Source organism: Nerophis lumbriciformis, linkage group LG18 (assembly GCF_033978685.3).
Source record: "Nerophis lumbriciformis linkage group LG18, RoL_Nlum_v2.1, whole genome shotgun sequence".
Lineage (NCBI taxonomy): Eukaryota > Metazoa > Chordata > Actinopteri > Syngnathiformes > Syngnathidae > Nerophis > Nerophis lumbriciformis.
This window is the reverse complement of record NC_084565.2, coordinates 17,341,476-17,363,160: the sequence shown is the minus strand read 5'-3', so window position 1 is coordinate 17,363,160 and position 21,685 is coordinate 17,341,476. Positions and strand designations below refer to the sequence as shown.

The 21,685-nt window shown below is 36.3% G+C and overlaps 1 protein-coding gene across 1 annotated transcript in view; it reads left to right on the top strand.

Annotated features, from left to right (window-relative positions):
- The first annotated feature begins 1,823 nt into the window (after window positions 1–1,823).
- The window catches only part of LOC140679559 (uncharacterized), a 32,992-nt gene continuing 13,130 nt past the window's right edge, over window positions 1,824–21,685 (top strand). Inside the window, exon 1 of the mRNA XM_072915150.1 lies at window positions 1,824–2,108. Within this exon, the coding sequence (XP_072771251.1) occupies window positions 1,824–2,108 (285 nt within the window). The remainder of the gene's footprint in view (window positions 2,109–21,685) is intronic.

The following is a 21,685-nucleotide window of genomic DNA, read 5'->3' as shown; positions in this document are numbered from 1 at the left end:
TTAGTCATCATGCAGCTGAATAAGGTAGTCACTGTGTGATAAATCACTTGATGAACATTCACATGGTGTGAAGTGAACATTATGAAAAGATGTGTACAATAATGAACATTCACATGGTGTGAAGTGAACATTATGAAAAGATGTGTACAATAATGAACATTCACATGGTGTGAAGTGAACATTGTGTAGAGACATGACAAGAGTGGGTGTTGTTGTGCAAACAAAGTGTGGATCCTCCCACAGAAGTTAATGACAGGAAATATCCACTCAGCCTTGGTGCTCTGTGGCTCCATGACAACATTGTAACTGTGGAGAACAAACACATTAACATGACAACATTGTAACTGTGGAGAAGCAAACACTCTCTGCTTGCTGATGAATAAATCAATTGTTGCTGAGTTTATTGTCATGTCTTACTGCTCACGGCCACTAGAGGGCGGAGTTGTAATATATCAATATTCTTTGTGGATTCTTTCATTTTACTGTCATTGCAATTCTAAATATTCACTACTGCAGGATGTTTTTGAGGGCTGGAGCCTATCCCAGCTGCACTTGGGCGGCAGGCAGGGTAAACCCTGGACAAGGAAGGCTGGGTACACCCTGGACAAGTATGGCGGAGTACACCCTGGACAAGTAAGGCGGGGTACACCCTGGACAAGTATGGCGGAGTACACCCTGGACAAGTAAGGCGGGGTACACCCTGGACAAGTATGGCGGAGTACACCCTGGACAAGGAAGGTGGTTTACACCCTGGACAAGTATGGCAGGGTACACCCTGGACAAGTAAGGCGGGGTACACCCTGGACAAGTATGGCGGGGTAAACCCTGGACAAGGAAGGTGGTTTACACCCTGGACAAGTATGGCAGGGTACACCCTGGACAAGAAAGGTGGGGTACACCCTGGACAAGTCACCACCTCATCACAGGGCCAACACAGATAGACAACATTCACACACTAGGGACCATTTAGTGTTGCCAATCAACCTATCCCCAGGTGCATGTCTTTGGAGGTGGGAGGGGCCTATCCCCAGGTGCATGTCTTTGGAGGTGGGAGGGGCCTATCCCCAGGTGCATGTCTTTGGAGGTGGGAGGGGCCTATCCCCAGGTGCATGTCTTTGGAGGTGGGAGGAGCCTATCCCCAGGTGCATGTCTTTGGAGGTGGGAGGGGCCTATCCCCAGGTGCATGTCTATGGAGGTGGGAGGAGCCTATCCCCAGGTGCATGTCTTTGGAGGTGGGAGGGGCCTATCCCCAGGTGCATGTCTTTGGAGGTGGGAAGAAGCTGGAGTAGAACCCACCCAGTCAAGGGGAGATCATGCAAACTCCACACAGAAAGACTCTGAGCCCGGAAATCGAACCCAGGACCTTTGTATTGTGAGGCACACGCACTACCCACTTTCTACCGCCGTGATGCCCATTTTAACAATAATGCATTATTATAATAAAGTACTGTATTATTATAAATTATTAGTATAATCCATCCATCCATTTTCTACTGCTTGTCCCTTTTGGGGTCGCAGGGGTTGCTGGAGCCTATCTTAGCTGCATTCGGGCGGATGGGCGGGGTACACCCTGGACAAGTCGCCACCTCATCACAGGGTCTATTAGTATATAGAGCTTTTATGTGCACATAGCTTTTTGAAAAACATATTTCATAAAGATCATATTACCTTTGATTTTAGATTGTAATGACATCATCTCAAATCAAACATTCAACAGTAAAATAGTAGAAATATTTACCAGTGTAATGTCAGAGTTCATATTTGTACAGTAATATATATTTATGAACTATGATATATATATCACAATGAGGCTGCTTAGATCAATGAGTGTGATGGTCCTAACCCAAATGTGGAGGTGGGCGGGGCTGCTCCATCACGTGGTGCGTCCTCAGGGATGGCCATCATGTGACCAGAGCTGGTTACAGTGGGCGTGGTCTGATGTTGAGCTCGGCTCCACTTTGCCCGCCTCTCCTCTCTTCTCCTCTCCTCTCTTCTCCTCTCCTCTCCTCTCCTCTGCTCTCCTCTCCTCTCTTCTCTGCGTGGCCATGGCCAGACCTCAGCTTCCATGGACCTTCTTCTTCTTCTTCTGGAAGCCTTTTCACACGCAGGTAGGTGCACTCCGTGTGTGTGTGTGTGTGTGTGTGTGTGTGTGTGTGTGTGTGTGTGTGTGTGTGTGTGTGTGTGTGTGTGTGTTTGAGTGTGTGTGTGTGTGTGTGAAGGCATCATCCCTCCAAGGGAATGACTTGATGTTCAAACGTCAGCCTTCTGCAGCCCTCCCCGCCCCCCCTTATCTCTGTTGCCATGGCAACCGCTGCCAGGAAGCGGGCCAGCTCGTCGTTATAGTAGCGGCGTGCTGTCAAAAGTTGGCGTTCCTTCCCACGTCCTTGAGCGCAACACGACAACACGGTCTGATTGGACAAAAATATCGGGACCTTCTACTGTGCCGGTCGATGAGGTCAGAGGTCAGCAAGGTTTGGGGTGGGAAAAAAGAGGACAAGGAATCAAAACAAACACACGCTTGACAATTGAATGAGTGAATAAAAAGTCTGGGAGGAGTCATCCAATCACAGCTGCATGTAGGAGAGGGGGCGGGGCATACTCCCAGCAGGGATCCAATCACAACTACCGTGTGTGTTGGAAATAACACAAAATGTCTGCCACACCTGCAAGAAGACATCTGGATGCACTTCACCCTTACACCAGCTCCCAGGACCATGGGACACCCCGGTACACCAGGACCATGGGACACCCCGGTAGACCAGGACCATCGGACACCACGGTAGACCAGGATCATGGGACGCCACAGTAGACCAAGACCATGGGACGCCATGGTAGACCAAGACCATGGGACGCCATGGTAGACCAGGACCATGGGACGCCCCAGTAGACCAGGACCATCGTACACCACGGTAGACCAGGATCATGGGACGCCACGGTAGACCAAGACCATGGGACGCCATGGTAGACCAAGACCATGGGACGCCATGGTAGACCAGGACCATGGGACGCCCTGGTAGACCACTTGTAAAGAACATCATGTCATGGCTGTCTTGACTTTACAATCATTTCTTATTTTTTTGTGACGTAGTGATTGGAGCACATACTTGTTGGTCACAAAAAACATTCATGAAGTTTGCTTCTTTGATGAATTTATTATGGCTCTACTGAAAATGTGAGAGTCAAAAGTATACATACAGCAATGTTAATATTTGCTTACATGTCCCTTGGCAAGTTGACCTGCAATAAGGCGCTTTTGGTAGCCATCCACAAGCTTCTGCTTGACCACTTGACCACTAAATTTCTGCAGTTCAGCTAAATGTGTTGACATGGACTTGTTTCTTCAGCATTGTCCACACCTTTAAGTCAGGACTTTGGGAAGGCCATTCTAAAACCTTCATTCTAGCCTGATTTAGTCATTCCTTTACCACTTTTGGTCATTGTCCTGTTGGAACACCCAACTGCGCCCAAGACCCAACCTCCAGGCTGATGATTTTAGCTTGTCCTGAACAATTTGGAGCTAATCCTCCTTTTTCATTGTCCCATTTAAAGCAGCAGTTCCATTGGCAGCAAAACAGGCCCAGAGCATAATACTACCACCACCATGCTTGACGGTAGGTATGGTGTTCTTGGGATCACCTTTTCTCCTCCAAACATATTGCTGGGTATTGTGGCCAAACAGCTCACTTTTTGTTTCATCTGACCACAGAACTTTCCTCCAAAAGATCTTATCTTTGTCCATGTGGTCAGCAGCAAACTTTAGAGGAGCCTTAAGGTGTGACTTCTGGAGCAAAGCTTCCTTCTTGCATGGTAGCTTCTCAGTTCATGGCCATGCAAAACACACACATTTTCAGTAGAGCCATAATAAATTCATAAAAGAAGCAAACTTCATGAATGTTTTTTGTGAGCAACAAGTATGTGCTCCAATCACTACATCACAAAAAAGAAGAGTTGTAGAAATGATTGGAAAGTCAAGACAGCCATGACATGATGTTCTTTACAAGTCTATGTACATCATATATATAGATGATATATATATGATATATATATATATATATATATATATATATATATGATATATATATATGTATATATATATATATATATATATATATATATATATATATATATATATATATATATATATATATATATATATATATATATATATATACAGGTAAAAGCCAGTAAATTAGAATATTTTGAAAAACTTGATTTATTTCAGTAATTGCATTCAAAAGGTGTAACTTGTACATTATATTTATTCATTGCACACAGACTGATGCATTCAAATGTTTATTTCATTTAATTTTGATGATTTGAAGTGGCAACAAATGAAAATCCAAAATTCCGTGTGTCACAAAATTAGAATATTACTTAAGGCTAATACAAAAAAGGGATTTTTAGAAATGTTGGCCAACTGAAAAGTATGAAAATGAAAAATATGAGCATGTACAATACTCAATACTTGGTTGGAGCTCCTTTTGCCTCAATTACTGCGTTAATGCGGCGTGGCATGGAGTCGATGAGTTTCTGGCACTGCCCAGGTGTTATGAGAGCCCAGGTTGCTCTGATAGTGGCCTTCAACTCTTCTGCGTTTTTGGGTCTGGCATTCTGCATCTTCCTTTTCACAATACCCCACAGATTTTCTATGGGGCTAAGGTCAGGGGAGTTGGCGGGCCAATTTAGAACAGAAATACCATGGTCCGTAAACCAGGCACGGGTAGATTTTGCGCTGTGTGCAGGCGCCAAGTCCTGTTGGAACTTGAAATCTCCATCTCCATAGAGCAGGTCAGCAGCAGGAAGCATGAAGTGCTCTAAAACTTGCTGGTAGACGGCTGCGTTGACCCTGGATCTCAGGAAACAGAGTGGACCGACACCAGCAGATGACATGGCACCCCAAACCATCACTGATGGTGGAAACTTTACACTAGACTTCAGGCAACGTGGATCCTGTGCCTCTCCTGTCTTCCTCCAGACTCTGGGACCTCGATTTCCAAAGGAAATGCAAAATTTGCTTTCGTCAGAAAACATGACTTTGGACCACTCAGCAGCAGTCCAGCTGGTGTTGGTCCACTCTGTTTCCTGAGATCCAGGGTCAACGCAGCCGTCTACCAGCAAGTTTTAGAGCACTTCATGCTTCCTGCTGCTGACCTGCTCTATGGAGATGGAGATTTCAAGTTCCAACAGGACTTGGCGCCTGCACACAGCGCAAAATCTACCCGTGCCTGGTTTACGGACCATGGTATTTCTGTTCTAAATTGGCCCGCCAACTCCCCTGACCTTAGCCCCATAGAAAATCTGTGGGGTATTGTGAAAAGGAAGATGCAGAATGCCAGACCCAAAAACGCAGAAGAGTTGAAGGCCACTATCAGAGCAACCTGGGCTCTCATAACACCTGAGCAGTGCCAGAAACTCATCGACTCCATGCCACGCCGCATTAACGCAGTAATTGAGGCAAAAGGAGCTCCAACCAAGTATTGAGTATTGTACATGCTCATATTTTTCATTTTCATACTTTTCAGTTGGCCAACATTTCTAAAAATCCCTTTTTTGTATTAGCCTTAAGTAATATTCTAATTTTGTGACACACGGAATTTTGGATTTTCATTTGTTGCCACTTCAAATCATCAAAATTAAATGAAATAAACATTTGAATGCATCAGTCTGTGTGCAATGAATAAATACAATGTACAAGTTACACCTTTTGAATGCAATTACTGAAATAAATCAAGTTTTTCAAAATATTCTAATTTACTGGCTTTTACCTGTATATATATATATATATATATATATATATATATATATATATATATATATATATATATATAATATGTATATAATATATGTTATATATACACATATATATATAACATATATTATTTGTAAATAATATATGTTATATATATACATATATATATATATATATATATATATATATATATATATATATATATATATATATATATATATATATATATATATATATATATATGATGTACATAGGCACCCCAAACCATCACTGATGGTGGAAACTTTACACTAGACTTCAGGCAACGTGGATCCTGTGCCTCTCCTGTCTTCCTCCAGACTCTGGGACCTCGATTTCCAAAGGAAATGCAAAATTTGCATGGTTGGGTGATGGTTTGGGGTGCCATGTCATCTGCTGGTGTCGGTCCACTCTGTTTCCTGAGATCCAGGGTCAACGCAGCCGTCTACCAGCAAGTTTTAGAGCACTTCATGCTTCCTGCTGCTGACCTGCTCTATGGAGATGGAGATTTCAAGTTCCAACAGGACTTGGCGCCTGCACACAGCGCAAAATCTACCCGTGCCTGGTTTACGGACCATGGTATTTCTGTTCTAAATTGGCCCGCCAACTCCCCTGACCTTAGCCCCATAGAAAATCTGTGGGGTATTGTGAAAAGGAAGATGCAGAATGCCAGACCCAAAAACGCAGAAGAGTTGAAGGCCACTATCAGAGCAACCTGGGCTCTCATAACACCTGAGCAGTGCCAGAAACTCATCGACTCCATGCCACGCCGCATTAACGCAGTAATTGAGGCAAAAGGAGCTCCAACCAAGTATTGAGTATTGTACATGCTCATATTTTTCATTTTCATACTTTTCAGTTGGCCAACATTTCTAAAAATCCCTTTTTTGTATTAGCCTTAAGTAATATTCTAATTTTGTGACACACGGAATTTTGGATTTTCATTTGTTGCCACTTCAAATCATCAAAATTAAATGAAATAAACATTTGAATGCATCAGTCTGTGTGCAATGAATAAATACAATGTACAAGTTACACCTTTTGAATGCAATTACTGAAATAAATCAAGTTTTTCAAAATATTCTAATTTACTGGCTTTTACCTGTATATATATATATATATATATATATATATATATATATATATATATATATATATATATATATATATATATATATATATATATATATATATATAATATGTATATAATATATGTTATATATACACATATATATATAACATATATTATTTGTAAATAATATATGTTATATATATACATATATATATATATATATATATATATATATATATATATATATATATATATATATATATATATATATATATATATATATATATATATATATATATATATATATATATATATATATATATATATATGATGTACATAGGCACCCCAAACCATCACTGATGGTGGAAACTTTACACTAGACTTCAAGCAACGTGGATCCTGTGCCTCTCCTGTCTTCCTCCAGACTCTGGGACCTCGATTTCCAAAGGAAATGCAAAATTTGCATGGTTGGGTGATGGTTTGGGGTGCCATGTCATCTGCTGGTGTCGGTCCACTCTGTTTCCTGAGATCCAGGGTCAACGCAGCCATCTACCAGCAAGTTTTAGAGCACTTCATGCTTCCTGCTGCTGACCTGCTCTATGGAGATGGAGATTTCAAGTTCCAACAGGACTTGGCGCCTGCACACAGCGCAAAATCTACCCGTGCCTGGTTTACGGACCATGGTATTTCTGTTCTAAATTGGCCCGCCAACTCCCCTGACCTTAGCCCCATAGAAAATCTGTGGGGTATTGTGAAAAGGAAGATGCAGAATGCCAGACCCAAAAACGCAGAAGAGTTGAAGGCCACTATCAGAGCAACCTGGGCTCTCATAACACCTGAGCAGTGCCAGAAACTCATCGACTCCATGCCACGCCGCATTAACGCAGTAATTGAGGCAAAAGGAGCTCCAACCAAATATTGAGTATTGTACATGCTCATATTTTTCATTTTCATACTTTTCAGTTGGCCAACATTTCTAAAAATCCCTTTTTTGTATTAGCCTTAAGTAATATTCTAATTTTGTGACACACGGAATTTTAGATTTTCATTTGTTGCCACTTCAAATCATCAAAATTAAATGAAATAAACATTTGAATGCATCAGTCTGTGTGCAATGAATAAATATAATGTACAAGTTACACCTTTTGAATGCAATTACTGAAATAAATCAAGTTTTTCAAAATATTCTAATTTACTGGCTTTTACCTGTATATATATATATATATATATATATATATATATATATATATATATTTATATATATATATATATATATATATATATATATAATATGTATATAATATATGTTATATATACACATATATATATAACATATATTATTTGTAAATAATATATGTTATATATATACATATATATATATATATATATATATATATATATATATATATATATATATATATATATATATATATATATATATATATATATATATATATATATATATGATGTACATAGGCACCCCAAACCATCACTGATGGTGGAAACTTTACACTAGACTTCAAGCAACGTGGATCCTGTGCCTCTCCTGTCTTCCTCCAGACTCTGGGACCTCGATTTCCAAAGGAAATGCAAAATTTGCATGGTTGGGTGATGGTTTGGGGTACCATGTCATCTGCTGGTGTCGGTCCACTCTGTTTCCTGAGATCCAGGGTCAACGCAGCCATCTACCAGCAAGTTTTAGAGCACTTCATGCTTCCTGCTGCTGACCTGCTCTATGGAGATGGAGATTTCAAGTTCCAACAGGACTTGGCGCCTGCACACAGCGCAAAATCTACCCGTGCCTGGTTTACGGACCATGGTATTTCTGTTCTAAATTGGCCCGCCAACTCCCCTGACCTTAGCCCCATAGAAAATCTGTGGGGTATTGTGAAAAGGAAGATGCAGAATGCCAGACCCAAAAACGCAGAAGAGTTGAAGGCCACTATCAGAGCAACCTGGGCTCTCATAACACCTGAGCAGTGCCAGAAACTCATCGACTCCATGCCACGCCGCATTAACGCAGTAATTGAGGCAAAAGGAGCTCCAACCAAATATTGAGTATTGTACATGCTCATATTTTTCATTTTCATACTTTTCAGTTGGCCAACATTTCTAAAAATCCCTTTTTTGTATTAGCCTTAAGTAATATTCTAATTTTGTGACACACGGAATTTTAGATTTTCATTTGTTGCCACTTCAAATCATCAAAATTAAATGAAATAAACATTTGAATGCATCAGTCTGTGTGCAATGAATAAATATAATGTACAAGTTACACCTTTTGAATGCAATTACTGAAATAAATCAAGTTTTTCAAAATATTCTAATTTACTGGCTTTTACCTGTATATATACTGTATGTATATATATATATATATATATATATATATATATATATATATATATATATATATATATATATATATATATATATATATATATATATATATACACAGTGTATATATATATATAATTTTTATAGGGATACATTAAAACAAAATTAGGCCATCTCCATGCAAACAGGAGCTTTTCTAACCTGCTTAGAAAAAGTTTCATTATAATTATTATACCAAATGATACATTGTGAGAGTCTGTTTGAATTCAGAATCAATTCGGAAAATCGCATCGTCACCGCAGGAATCAAAGTTATTTGTCAAAGTGCTGGCACTCGCACCTTTCCTTGGCCCCACGGTGGATTATCTTGCAGTTGTATTCAATATTTTAAAAAACAGACTGACAAATCTGAATCGTACAAGTTGTCAGTACTTTAGTGTGCACGTGGTAATAAATGTTCATTTGTCGGCAAACAAAAATGTTGATTAAACATTTAACAGTAAGCTATATGTTGAATATGCCACTTTGTCTTTTGTTGCGCCCTAAAGTGTTAACACGGTAAGTATTGTACTTATTACGCACCAGCTGTTTGATGGTAGCGTGCGTCTGATTTGTAGTTTTCATTACAGAAGTTGGAGGCGTTGAAATCACCATTTAAAAATGGCTAATGCTAACCAGTAGCATGTACTGTATATGGCATATCCAACATAAATTAGCATCAAGCGAGCACATTTTTTGAGCGCTTTCTATTAGGCGTGCTTGCTTTGTTGTTGTGTGGAGGCGGTCGGCTACGAATACGCCTGTTTGCCCGCCAAGTGCTTGAGACATTACGTGCAACAGAGGAGGCGATCCACTTCATATTCAACTACACACTCCTGCTTTCATCCCTCATCAACACAAAATGGTTTCCGGGATGTTTCGATGGTATTTGCGGCAATATTTGCACGTGAAACACAGATGAAATCTGAAAAACAAATGACGTGCCATGTAAAATGGCTAATGCTAGCCAGTAGCATATATATCCAATGTAAATTAGACGTAGGCGTGCTTGCTTTGTTGGCGTGGACAATGGCGACATTATCTGGAGGCAGTCGGCCACGAATACGCCTGTTTTCCCGCCAAGTGCTTGAGATGGCGTGGTGTCGGCAAGTTATGTGCTACATGACTTCATACTCAACTAGACACTCTGCTTTTATTTGTCATGAACAGAAAATGCTGTATTTGTATAATATTTGCAGATGAAGCCCTCCCCCCATGGAGCCCATGAAGTCATACATAATGGATGACACGCTAAATGTTCCTCTGCAGCCTCCATCTTTGATGGACACTTCATTAGGGACTCTCCTCTACAAGAGTAGAATGACCACACCTTACCTTTTAGCCCTCAGTGTTCCTAATGAAGTGGCTGCTGTTTCACAATCAATACTCCTTCCTCACCAACACACCGCAAGGCCCTGTGGCTTTGCCAGGGACAACAAGCAAAGCTGCAGAAAAAGTTGAATAAAAGCGCCTACAGAAGTCCTGAGAGGTCATGTGGCCGTTTTTATTTGTACTTTCTCTTTCACTACTGTCTCTTTAAGAGCACAGTCAAGTGCTACAGTACATAATCAAACATGTTTATTTTGTCTTATGTCTTATATTGACTACTGTCTCTTTAAGAGTACCAGTCAAGTGCTACAGTACATAATCCAACTTTTATTATTTTGTCTTATGTCTTATATTGACTACTGTCTCTTTAAGAGCACCAGTCAAGTGCTACAGTACATAATCCAACTTTTATTATTTTGTCTTTTGTCGTATATTGACTACTACCTCTTTAAGAGCACCAGTCAAGTGCTAGAGTACATAATCCAACATGTTTATTTTGTCTTATGTCTTATATTGACTACTGTCTCTTTAAGAGCACAGTCAAGTGCTACAGTACATAATCCAACATGTTTATTTTGTCTTATGTTTTATATTGACTACTGTCTCTTTAAGAGCACCAGTCAAGTGCTACAGTACATAATCCAACATGTTTATTTTGTCTTATGTCTTATATTGACTACTGTCTCTTTAAGAGCACCAGTCAAGTACTACAGTACATAATCCAACATGTTTATTTTGTCTTATGTCTTATATTGACTACTGTCTCTTTAAGAGCACAGTCAAGTGCTACAGTACATAATCCAACTTTTATTATTTTGTCTTATGTTTTATATTGACTACTGTCTCTTTAAGAGCACCTGTCAAGTGCTACAGTACATAATCCAACATGTTTATTTTGTCTTATGTCTTTTTTGACTACTGTCTCTTTAAGAGCACAGTCAAGTGCTACAGTACATAATCCAACATGTTTATTTTGTCTTATGTTTTATATTGACTACTGTCTCTTTAAGAGCACCAGTCAAGTACTACAGTACATAATCCAACATGTTTATTTTGTCTTATGTCTTATATTGACTACTGTCTCTTTAAGAGCACAGTCAAGTGCTACAGTACATAATCCAACTTTTATTATTTTGTCTTATGTTTTATATTGACTACTGTCTCTTTAAGAGCACCTGTCAAGTGCTACAGTACATAATCCAACATGTTTATTTTGTCTTATGTCTTATATTGACTACTGTCTCTTTAAGAGCACAGTCAAGTGCTACAGTACATAATCCAACATGTTTATTTTGTCTTATGTTTTATATTGACTACTGTCTCTTTAAGAGCACCAGTCAAGTACTACAGTACATAATCCAACATGTTTATTTTGTCTTATGTCTTATATTGACTACTGTCTCTTTAAGAGCACCAGTCAAGTGCTACAGTACATAATCCAACATGTTTATTTTGTTTTATGTCTTATATTGACTACTGTCTCTTTAAGAGCACCAGTCAAGTGCTACAGTACATAATCCAACTTTTATTATTTTGTCTTATGTTTTATATTGACTACTGTCTCTTTAAGAGCACCAGTCAAGTGGTACAGTACATAATCCAACATGTTTATTTTGTCTTATGTCTTATATTGACTACTATCTCTTTAAGAGCACCAGTCAAGTGCTACAGTACATAATCCAACATGTTTATTTTGTCTTATGTTTTATATTGACTACTGTCTCTTTAAGAGCACCAGTCAAGTGCTACAGTACATAATCCAACATGTTTATTTTGTTTTATGTCTTATATTGACTACTGTCTCTTTAAGAGCACCAGTCAAGTGCTACAGTACATAATCCAACTTTTATTATTTTGTCTTATGTTTTATATTGACTACTGTCTCTTTAAGAGCACCAGTCAAGTGCTACAGTACATAATCCAACATGTTTATTTTGTCTTATGTCTTATATTGACTACTATCTCTTTAAGAGCACCAATCAAGTGCTACAGTACATAATCCAACATGTTTATTTTGTTTTATGTCTTATATTGACTACTGTCTCTTTAAGAGCACCAGTCAAGTGCTACAGTACATAATCCAACTTTTATTATTTTGTCTTTTGTCGTATATTGACTACTATCTCTTTAAGAGCACAGTCAAGTGCTACAGTACATAATCCAACATGTTTATTTTGTCTAATGTCTTATATTGACTACTGTCTCTTTAAAAGCACCAGTCAAGTGCTACAGTACATAATCCAACATGTTTATTTTGTTTTATGTCTTATATTGACTACTGTCTCTTTAAGAGCACCAGTCAAGTGCTACAGTACATAATCCAACTTTTATTATTTTGTCTTTTGTCGTATATTGACTACTACCTCTTTAAGAGCACCAGTCAAGTGCTAGAGTACATAATCCAACATGTTTATTTTGTCTTATGTCTTATATTGACTACTGTCTCTTTAAGAGCACAGTCAAGTGCTACAGTATATAATCCAACATGTTTATTTTGTCTTATGTTTTATATTGACTACTGTCTCTTTAAGAGCACCAGTCAAGTGCTACAGTACATAATCCAACATGTTTATTTTGTCTTATGTCTTATATTGACTACTGTCTCTTTAAGAGCACCAGTCAAGTACTACAGTACATAATCCAACATGTTTATTTTGTCTTATGTCTTATATTGACTACTGTCTCTTTAAGAGCACAGTCAAGTGCTACAGTACATAATCCAACTTTTATTATTTTGTCTTATGTTTTATATTGACTACTGTCTCTTTAAGAGCACCTGTCAAGTGCTACAGTACATAATCCAACATGTTTATTTTGTCTTATGTCTTTTTTGACTACTGTCTCTTTAAGAGCACAGTCAAGTGCTACAGTACATAATCCAACATGTTTATTTTGTCTTATGTTTTATATTGACTACTGTCTCTTTAAGAGCACCAGTCAAGTACTACAGTACATAATCCAACATGTTTATTTTGTCTTATGTCTTATATTGACTACTGTCTCTTTAAGAGCACAGTCAAGTGCTACAGTACATAATCCAACATTTATTATTTTGTCTTATGTTTTATATTGACTACTGTCTCTTTAAGAGCACCTGTCAAGTGCTACAGTACATAATCCAACATGTTTATTTTGTCTTATGTCTTATATTGACTACTGTCTCTTTAAGAGCACAGTCAAGTGCTACAGTACATAATCCAACATGTTTATTTTGTCTTATGTTTTATATTGACTACTGTCTCTTTAAGAGCACCAGTCAAGTACTACAGTACATAATCCAACATGTTTATTTTGTTTTATGTCTTATATTGACTACTGTCTCTTTAAGAGCACCAGTCAAGTGCTACAGTACATAATCCAACATGTTTATTTTGTTTTATGTCTTATATTGACTACTGTCTCTTTAAGAGCACCAGTCAAGTGCTACAGTACATAATCCAACTTTTATTATTTTGTCTTATGTTTTATATTGACTACTGTCTCTTTAAGAGCACCAGTCAAGTGCTACAGTACATAATCCAACATGTTTATTTTGTCTTATGTCTTATATTGACTACTATCTCTTTAAGAGCACCAGTCAAGTGCTACAGTACATAATCCAACATGTTTATTTTGTCTTATGTTTTATATTGACTACTGTCTCTTTAAGAGCACCAGTCAAGTGCTACAGTACATAATCCAACATGTTTATTTTGTTGTATGTCTTATATTGACTACTGTCTCTTTAAGAGCACCAGTCAAGTGCTACAGTACATAATCCAACTTTTATTATTTTGTCTTATGTTTTATATTGACTACTGTCTCTTTAAGAGCACCAGTCAAGTGCTACAGTACATAATCCAACATGTTTATTTTGTCTTATGTCTTATATTGACTACTATCTCTTTAAGAGCACCAATCAAGTGCTACAGTACATAATCCAACATGTTTATTTTGTTTTATGTCTTATATTGACTACTGTCTCTTTAAGAGCACCAGTCAAGTGCTACAGTACATAATCCAACTTTTATTATTTTGTCTTTTGTCGTATATTGACTACTATCTCTTTAAGAGCACAGTCAAGTGCTACAGTACATAATCCAACATGTTTATTTTGTCTAATGTCTTATATTGACTACTGTCTCTTTAAGAGCACCAGTCAAGTGCTACAGTACATAATCCAACATGTTTATTTTGTTTTATGTCTTATATTGACTACTGTCTCTTTAAGAGCACCAGTCAAGTGCTACAGTACATAATCCAACTTTTATTATTTTGTCTTGTTTTATATTGACTACTGTCTCTTTAAGAGCACCAGTCAAGTGCTACAGTACATAATCCAACATGTTTATTTTGTCTTATGTCTTATATTGACTACTGTCTCTTTAAGAGCACAGTCAAGTGCTACTGTACACAATCCAACATGTTTATTTTGTCTAATGTCTTATATTGACTACTGTCTCTTTAAGAGCACCAGTCAAATGCTACAGTACATAATCCAACTTTTATTATTTTGTCTTTTGTCGTATATTGACTACTATCTCTTTAAGAGCACCAGTCAAGTGCTACAGTACATAATCCAACATGTTTATTTTGTCTAATGTCTTATATTGACTACTGTCTCTTTAAGAGCACCAGTCAAGTGCTACAGTACATAATCCAACTTTTATTATTTTGTCTTTTGTCGTATATTGACTACTGTCTCTTTAAGAGCACAGTCAAGTGCTACAGTACATAATCCAACTTTTATTATTTTGTCTTTTGTCGTATATTGACTACTGTCTCTTTAAGAGCACCAGTCAAGTGCTACAGTACATAATCCAACATGTTTATTTTGTCTAATGTCTTATATTGACTACTGTCTCTTTAAGAGCACCAGTCAAGTGCTACAGTACATAATCCAACATGTTTATTTTGTCTTATGTCTTATATTGATTACTATCTCTTTAAGAGCACCAGTCAAGTGCTACAGTACATAATCCAACATGTTTATTTTGTCTAATGTCTTATATTGACTACTGTCTCTTTAAGAGCACCAGTCAAGTGCTACAGTACAGAATCCAACTTTTATTATTTTGTCTTTTGTCGTATATTGACTACTATCTCTTTAAGAGCACCAGTCAAGTGCTACAGTACATAATCCAACATGTTTATTTTGTCTTATGTCTTATATTGACTACTATCTCTTTAAGAGCACCAGTCAAGTGCTACAGTACATAATCCAACATGTTTATTTTGTTTTATGTCTTATATTGACTACTATCTCTTTAAGAGCACCAGTCAAGTGCTACAGTACATAATCCAACATGTTTATTTTGTCTAATGTCTTATATTGACTACTGTCTCTTTAAGAGCACCAGTCAAGTGCTACAGTACATAATCCAACTTTTATTATTTTGTCTTTTGTCGTATATTGACTACTATCTCTTTAAGAGCACCAGTCAAGTGCTACAGTACATAATCCAACATGTTTATTTTGTCTAATGTCTTATATTGACTACTGTCTCTTTAAGAGCACCAGTCAAGTGCTACAGTACATAATCCAACATGTTTATTTTGTTTTATGTCTTATATTGACTACTGTCTCTTTAAGAGCACCAGTCAAGTGCTACAGTACATAATCCAACTTTTATTATTTTATCTTTTGTCGTATATTGACTACTATCTCTTTAAGAGCACAGTTAAGTGCTACAGTACATAATCCAACATGTTTATTTTGTCTAATGTCTTATATTGACTACTGTCTCTTTAAGAGCACCAGTCAAGTGCTACAGTACATAATCCAACATGTTTATTTTGTCTAATGTCTTATATTGACTACTGTCTCTTTAAAAGCACCAGTCAAGTGCTACAGTACATAATCCAACATGTTTATTTTGTCTTTTGTCTTATATTGACTATTATCTCTTTAAGACCACCAGTCAAGTGCTACAGTACATATTCCAACATGTTTATTTTGTCTATTGTCTTATATTGACTACTGTCTCTTTAAGAGCACCAGTCAAGTGCTACAGTACATAATCCAACTTTTATTATTTTGTCTTTTGTCGTATATTGACTACTATCTCTTTAAGAGCACCAGTCAAGTGCTACAGTACATAATCCAACTTTTATTATTGTGTCTAATGTCTTATATTGACTACTGTCTCTTTAAGAGCACCAGTCAAGTGCTACAGTACATAATCCAACATGTTTATTTTGTCTAATGTCTTATATTGACTACTGTCTCTTTAAAGGCACCAGTCAAGTGCTACAGTACATAATCCAACATGTTTATTTTGTTTTATGTCTTATATTGACTACTGTCTCTTTAAGAGCACAGTCAAGTGCTAGAGTACATAATCCAACATGTTTATTTTGTCTAATGTCTTATATTGACTACTGTCTCTTTAAGAGCACCAGTCAAGTGCTACAGTACATAATCCAACATGTTTATTTTGTCTTATGTTTTATATTGACTACTGTCTCTTTAAGAGCACCAGTCAAGTGCTACAGTACATAATCCAACATGTTTATTTTGTTTTATGTCTTATATTGACTACTATCTCTTTAAGAGCACCAGTCAAGTGCTACAGTACATAATCCAACTTTTATTATTTTGTCTTGTTTTATATTGACTACTGTCTCTTTAAGAGCACCAGTCAAGTGCTACAGTACATAATCCAACATGTTTATTTTGTCTTATGTCTTATATTGACTACTGTCTCTTTAAGAGCACCAGTCTAGTGCTACAGTACATAATCCAACATGTTTATTTTGTTTTATGTCTTATTTTGACTACTGTCTCTTTAAGAGCACAGTCAAGTGCTACAGTACATAATCCAACATGTTTATTTTGTCTAATGTCTTATATTGACTACTGTCTCTTTAAGAGCACCAGTCAAGTGCTACAGTACATAATCCAACTTTTATTATTTTGTCTTTTGTCGTATATTGACTACTGTCTCTTTAAGAGCACCAGTCAAGTGCTACAGTACATAATCCAACATGTTTATTTTGTCTTATGTGTTATATTGACTACTGTCTCTTTAAGAGCACAGTCAAGTACTACAGTATATAATCCAACATGTTTATTTTGTCTTATGTCTTATATTGACTACTGTCTCTTTAAGAGCACCAGTCAAGTGCTAGAGTACATAATCCAACTTTTATTATTTTGTCTTTTGTCGTATATTGACTACTGTCTCTTTAAGAGCACCAGTCAAGTGCTACAGTACATAATCCAATTTTTATTATTTTGTCTTTTGTGGTATATTGACTACTATCTCTTTAAGAGCACCAGTCAAGTGCTACAGTACATAATCCAACATGTTTATTTTGTCTAATGTCTTATATTGACTACTGTCTCTTTAAGAGCACCAGTCAAGTGCTACAGTACATAATCCAACATGTATATTTTGTCTTATGTCTTATATTGCCTACTATCTCTTTAAGAGCACCAGTCAAATGCTACAGTACATAATCCAACATGTTTATTTTGTCTTATGTTTTATATTGACTACTGTCTCTTTAAGAGCACCAGTCAAGTGCTACAGTACATAATCCAACATGTTTATTTTGTCTTATGTCTTATATTGACTACTGTCTCTTTAAGAGCACAGTCAAGTGCTACAGTACATAATCCAACTTTTATTATTTTGTCTTATGTTTTATATTGACTACTGTCTCTTTAAGAGCACCTGTCAAGTGCTACAGTACATAATCCAACATGTTTATTTTGTCTTATGTCTTATATTGACTACTGTCTCTTTAAGAGCACAGTCAAGTGCTACAGTACATAATCCAACATGTTTATTTTGTCTTATGTTTTATATTGACTACTGTCTCTTTAAGAGCACCAGTCAAGTACTACAGTACATAATCCAACATGTTTATTTTGTCTTATGTCTTATATTGACTACTGTCTCTTTAAGAGCACCAGTCAAGTGCTACGGTACATAATCCAACATGTTTATTTTGTTTTATGTCTTATATTGACTACTGTCTCTTTAAGAGCACCAGTCAAGTGCTACAGTACATAATCCAACTTTTATTATTTTGTCTTATGTTTTATATTGACTACTGTCTCTTTAAGAGCACCAGTCAAGTGCTACAGTACATAATCCAACATGTTTATTTTGTCTTATGTCTTATATTGACTACTATCTCTTTAAGAGCACCAGTCAAGTGCTACAGTACATAATCCAACATGTTTATTTTGTCTTATGTTTTATATTGACTACTGTCTCTTTAAGAGCACCAGTCAAGTGCTACAGTACATAATCCAACATGTTTATTTTGTTTTATGTCTTATATTGACTACTGTCTCTTTAAGAGCACCAGTCAAGTGCTACAGTACATAATCCAACTTTTATTATTTTGTCTTATGTTTTATATTGACTACTGTCTCTTTAAGAGCACCAGTCAAGTGCTACAGTACATAATCCAACATGTTTATTTTGTCTTATGTTTTATATTGACTACTATCTCTTTAAGAGCACCAATCAAGTGCTACAGTACATAATCCAACATGTTTATTTTGTTTTATGTCTTATATTGACTACTGTCTCTTTAAGAGCACCAGTCAAGTGCTACAGTACATAATCCAACTTTTATTATGTTGTCTTTTGTCGTATATTGACTACTATCTCTTTAAGAGCACAGTCAAGTGCTACAGTACATAATCCAACATGTTTATTTTGTCTAATGTCTTATATTGACTACTGTCTCTTTAAGAGCACCAGTCAAGTGCTACAGTACATAATCCAACTTTTATTATTTTGTCTTGTTTTATATTGACTACTGTCTCTTTAAGAGCACCAAATAAGTGCTACAGTACATAATCCAACATGTTTATTTTGTTTTATGTCTTATATTGACTACTGTCTCTTTAAGAGCACCAGTCAAGTGCTACAGTACATAATCCAACTTTTATTATTTTGTCTTGTTTTATATTGACTACTGTCTCTTTAAGAGCACCAGTCAAGTGCTACAGTACATAATCCAACATGTTTATTTTGTCTTCTGTCTTATATTGACTACTGTCTCTTTAAGAGCACAGTCAAGTGCTACTGTACACAATCCAACATGTTTATTTTGTCTAATGTCTTATATTGACTACTGTCTCTTTAAGAGCACCAGTCAAGTGCTACAGTACATAATCCAACTTTTATTATTTTGTCTTTTGTTGTATATTGACTACTGTCTCTTTAAGAGCACAGACAAGTGCTACAGTACATAATCCAACTTTTATTATTTTGTCTTTTGTCGTATATTGACTACTATCTCTTTAAGAGCACCAGTCAAGTGCTACAGTACATAATCCAACATGTTTATTTTGTCTTTTGTCTTATATTGACTACTGTCTCTTTAAGAGCACCAGTCAAGTGCTACAGTACATAATCCAATTTTTATTATTTTGTCTTTTGTCGTATATTGACTACCGTCTCTTTAAGAGCACAGTCAAGTGCTACAGTACATAATCCAACTTTTATTATTTTGTCTTTTGTCGTATATTGACTACTGTCTCTTTAAGAGCACCAGTCAAGTGCTACAGTACATAATCCAACATGTTTATTTTGTCTAATGTCTTATATTGACTACTGTCTCTTTAAGAGCACCAGTCAAGTGCTACAGTACAGAATCCAACTTTTATTATTTTGTCTTTTGTCGTATATTGACTACTATCTCTTTAAGAGCACCAGTCAAGTGCTACAGTACATAATCCAACATGTTTATTTTGTCTTATGTCTTATATTGACTACTATCTCTTTAAGAGCACCAGTCAAGTGCTACAGTACATAATCCAACATGTTTATTTTGTTTTATGTCTTATATTGACTACTGTCTCTTTAAGAGCACCAGTCAAGTGCTACAGTACATAATCCAACTTTTATTATTTTATCTTTTGTCGTATATTGACTACTATCTCTTTAAGAGCACAGTTAAGTGCTACAGTAAATAATCCAACATGTTTATTTTGTCTAATGTCTTATATTGACTACTGTCTCTTTAAGAGCACCAGTCAAGTGCTACAGTACATAATCCAACATGTTTATTTTGTCTTATGTTTTATATTGACTACTATCTCTTTAAGAGCACCAATCAAGTGCTACAGTACATAATCCAACATGTTTATTTTGTTTTATGTCTTATATTGACTACTGTCTCTTTAAGAGCACCAGTCAAGTGCTACAGTACATAATCCAACTTTTATTATTTTGTCTTTTGTCGTATATTGACTACTATCTCTTTAAGAGCACAGTCAAGTGCTACAGTACATAATCCAACATGTTTATTTTGTCTAATGTCTTATATTGACTACTGTCTCTTTAAGAGCACCAGTCAAGTGCTACAGTACATAATCCAACTTTTATTATTTTGTCTTGTTTTATATTGACTACTGTCTCTTTAAGAGCACCAAATAAGTGCTACAGTACATAATCCAACATGTTTATTTTGTTTTATGTCTTATATTGACTACTGTCTCTTTAAGAGCACCAGTCAAGTGCTACAGTACATAATCCAACTTTTATTATTTTGTCTTGTTTTATATTGACTACTGTCTCTTTAAGAGCACCAGTCAAGTGCTACAGTACATAATCCAACATGTTTATTTTGTCTTCTGTCTTATATTGACTACTGTCTCTTTAAGAGCACAGTCAAGTGCTACTGTACACAATCCAACATGTTTATTTTGTCTAATGTCTTATATTGACTACTGTCTCTTTAAGAGCACCAGTCAAGTGCTACAGTACATAATCCAACTTTTATTATTTTGTCTTTTGTTGTATATTGACTACTGTCTCTTTAAGAGCACAGACAAGTGCTACAGTACATAATCCAACTTTTATTATTTTGTCTTTTGTCGTATATTGACTACTATCTCTTTAAGAGCACCAGTCAAGTGCTACAGTACATAATCCAACATGTTTATTTTGTCTTTTGTCTTATATTGACTACTGTCTCTTTAAGAGCACCAGTCAAGTGCTACAGTACATAATCCAATTTTTATTATTTTGTCTTTTGTCGTATATTGACTACCGTCTCTTTAAGAGCACAGTCAAGTGCTACAGTACATAATCCAACTTTTATTATTTTGTCTTTTGTCGTATATTGACTACTGTCTCTTTAAGAGCACCAGTCAAGTGCTACAGTACATAATCCAACATGTATATTTTGTCTAAT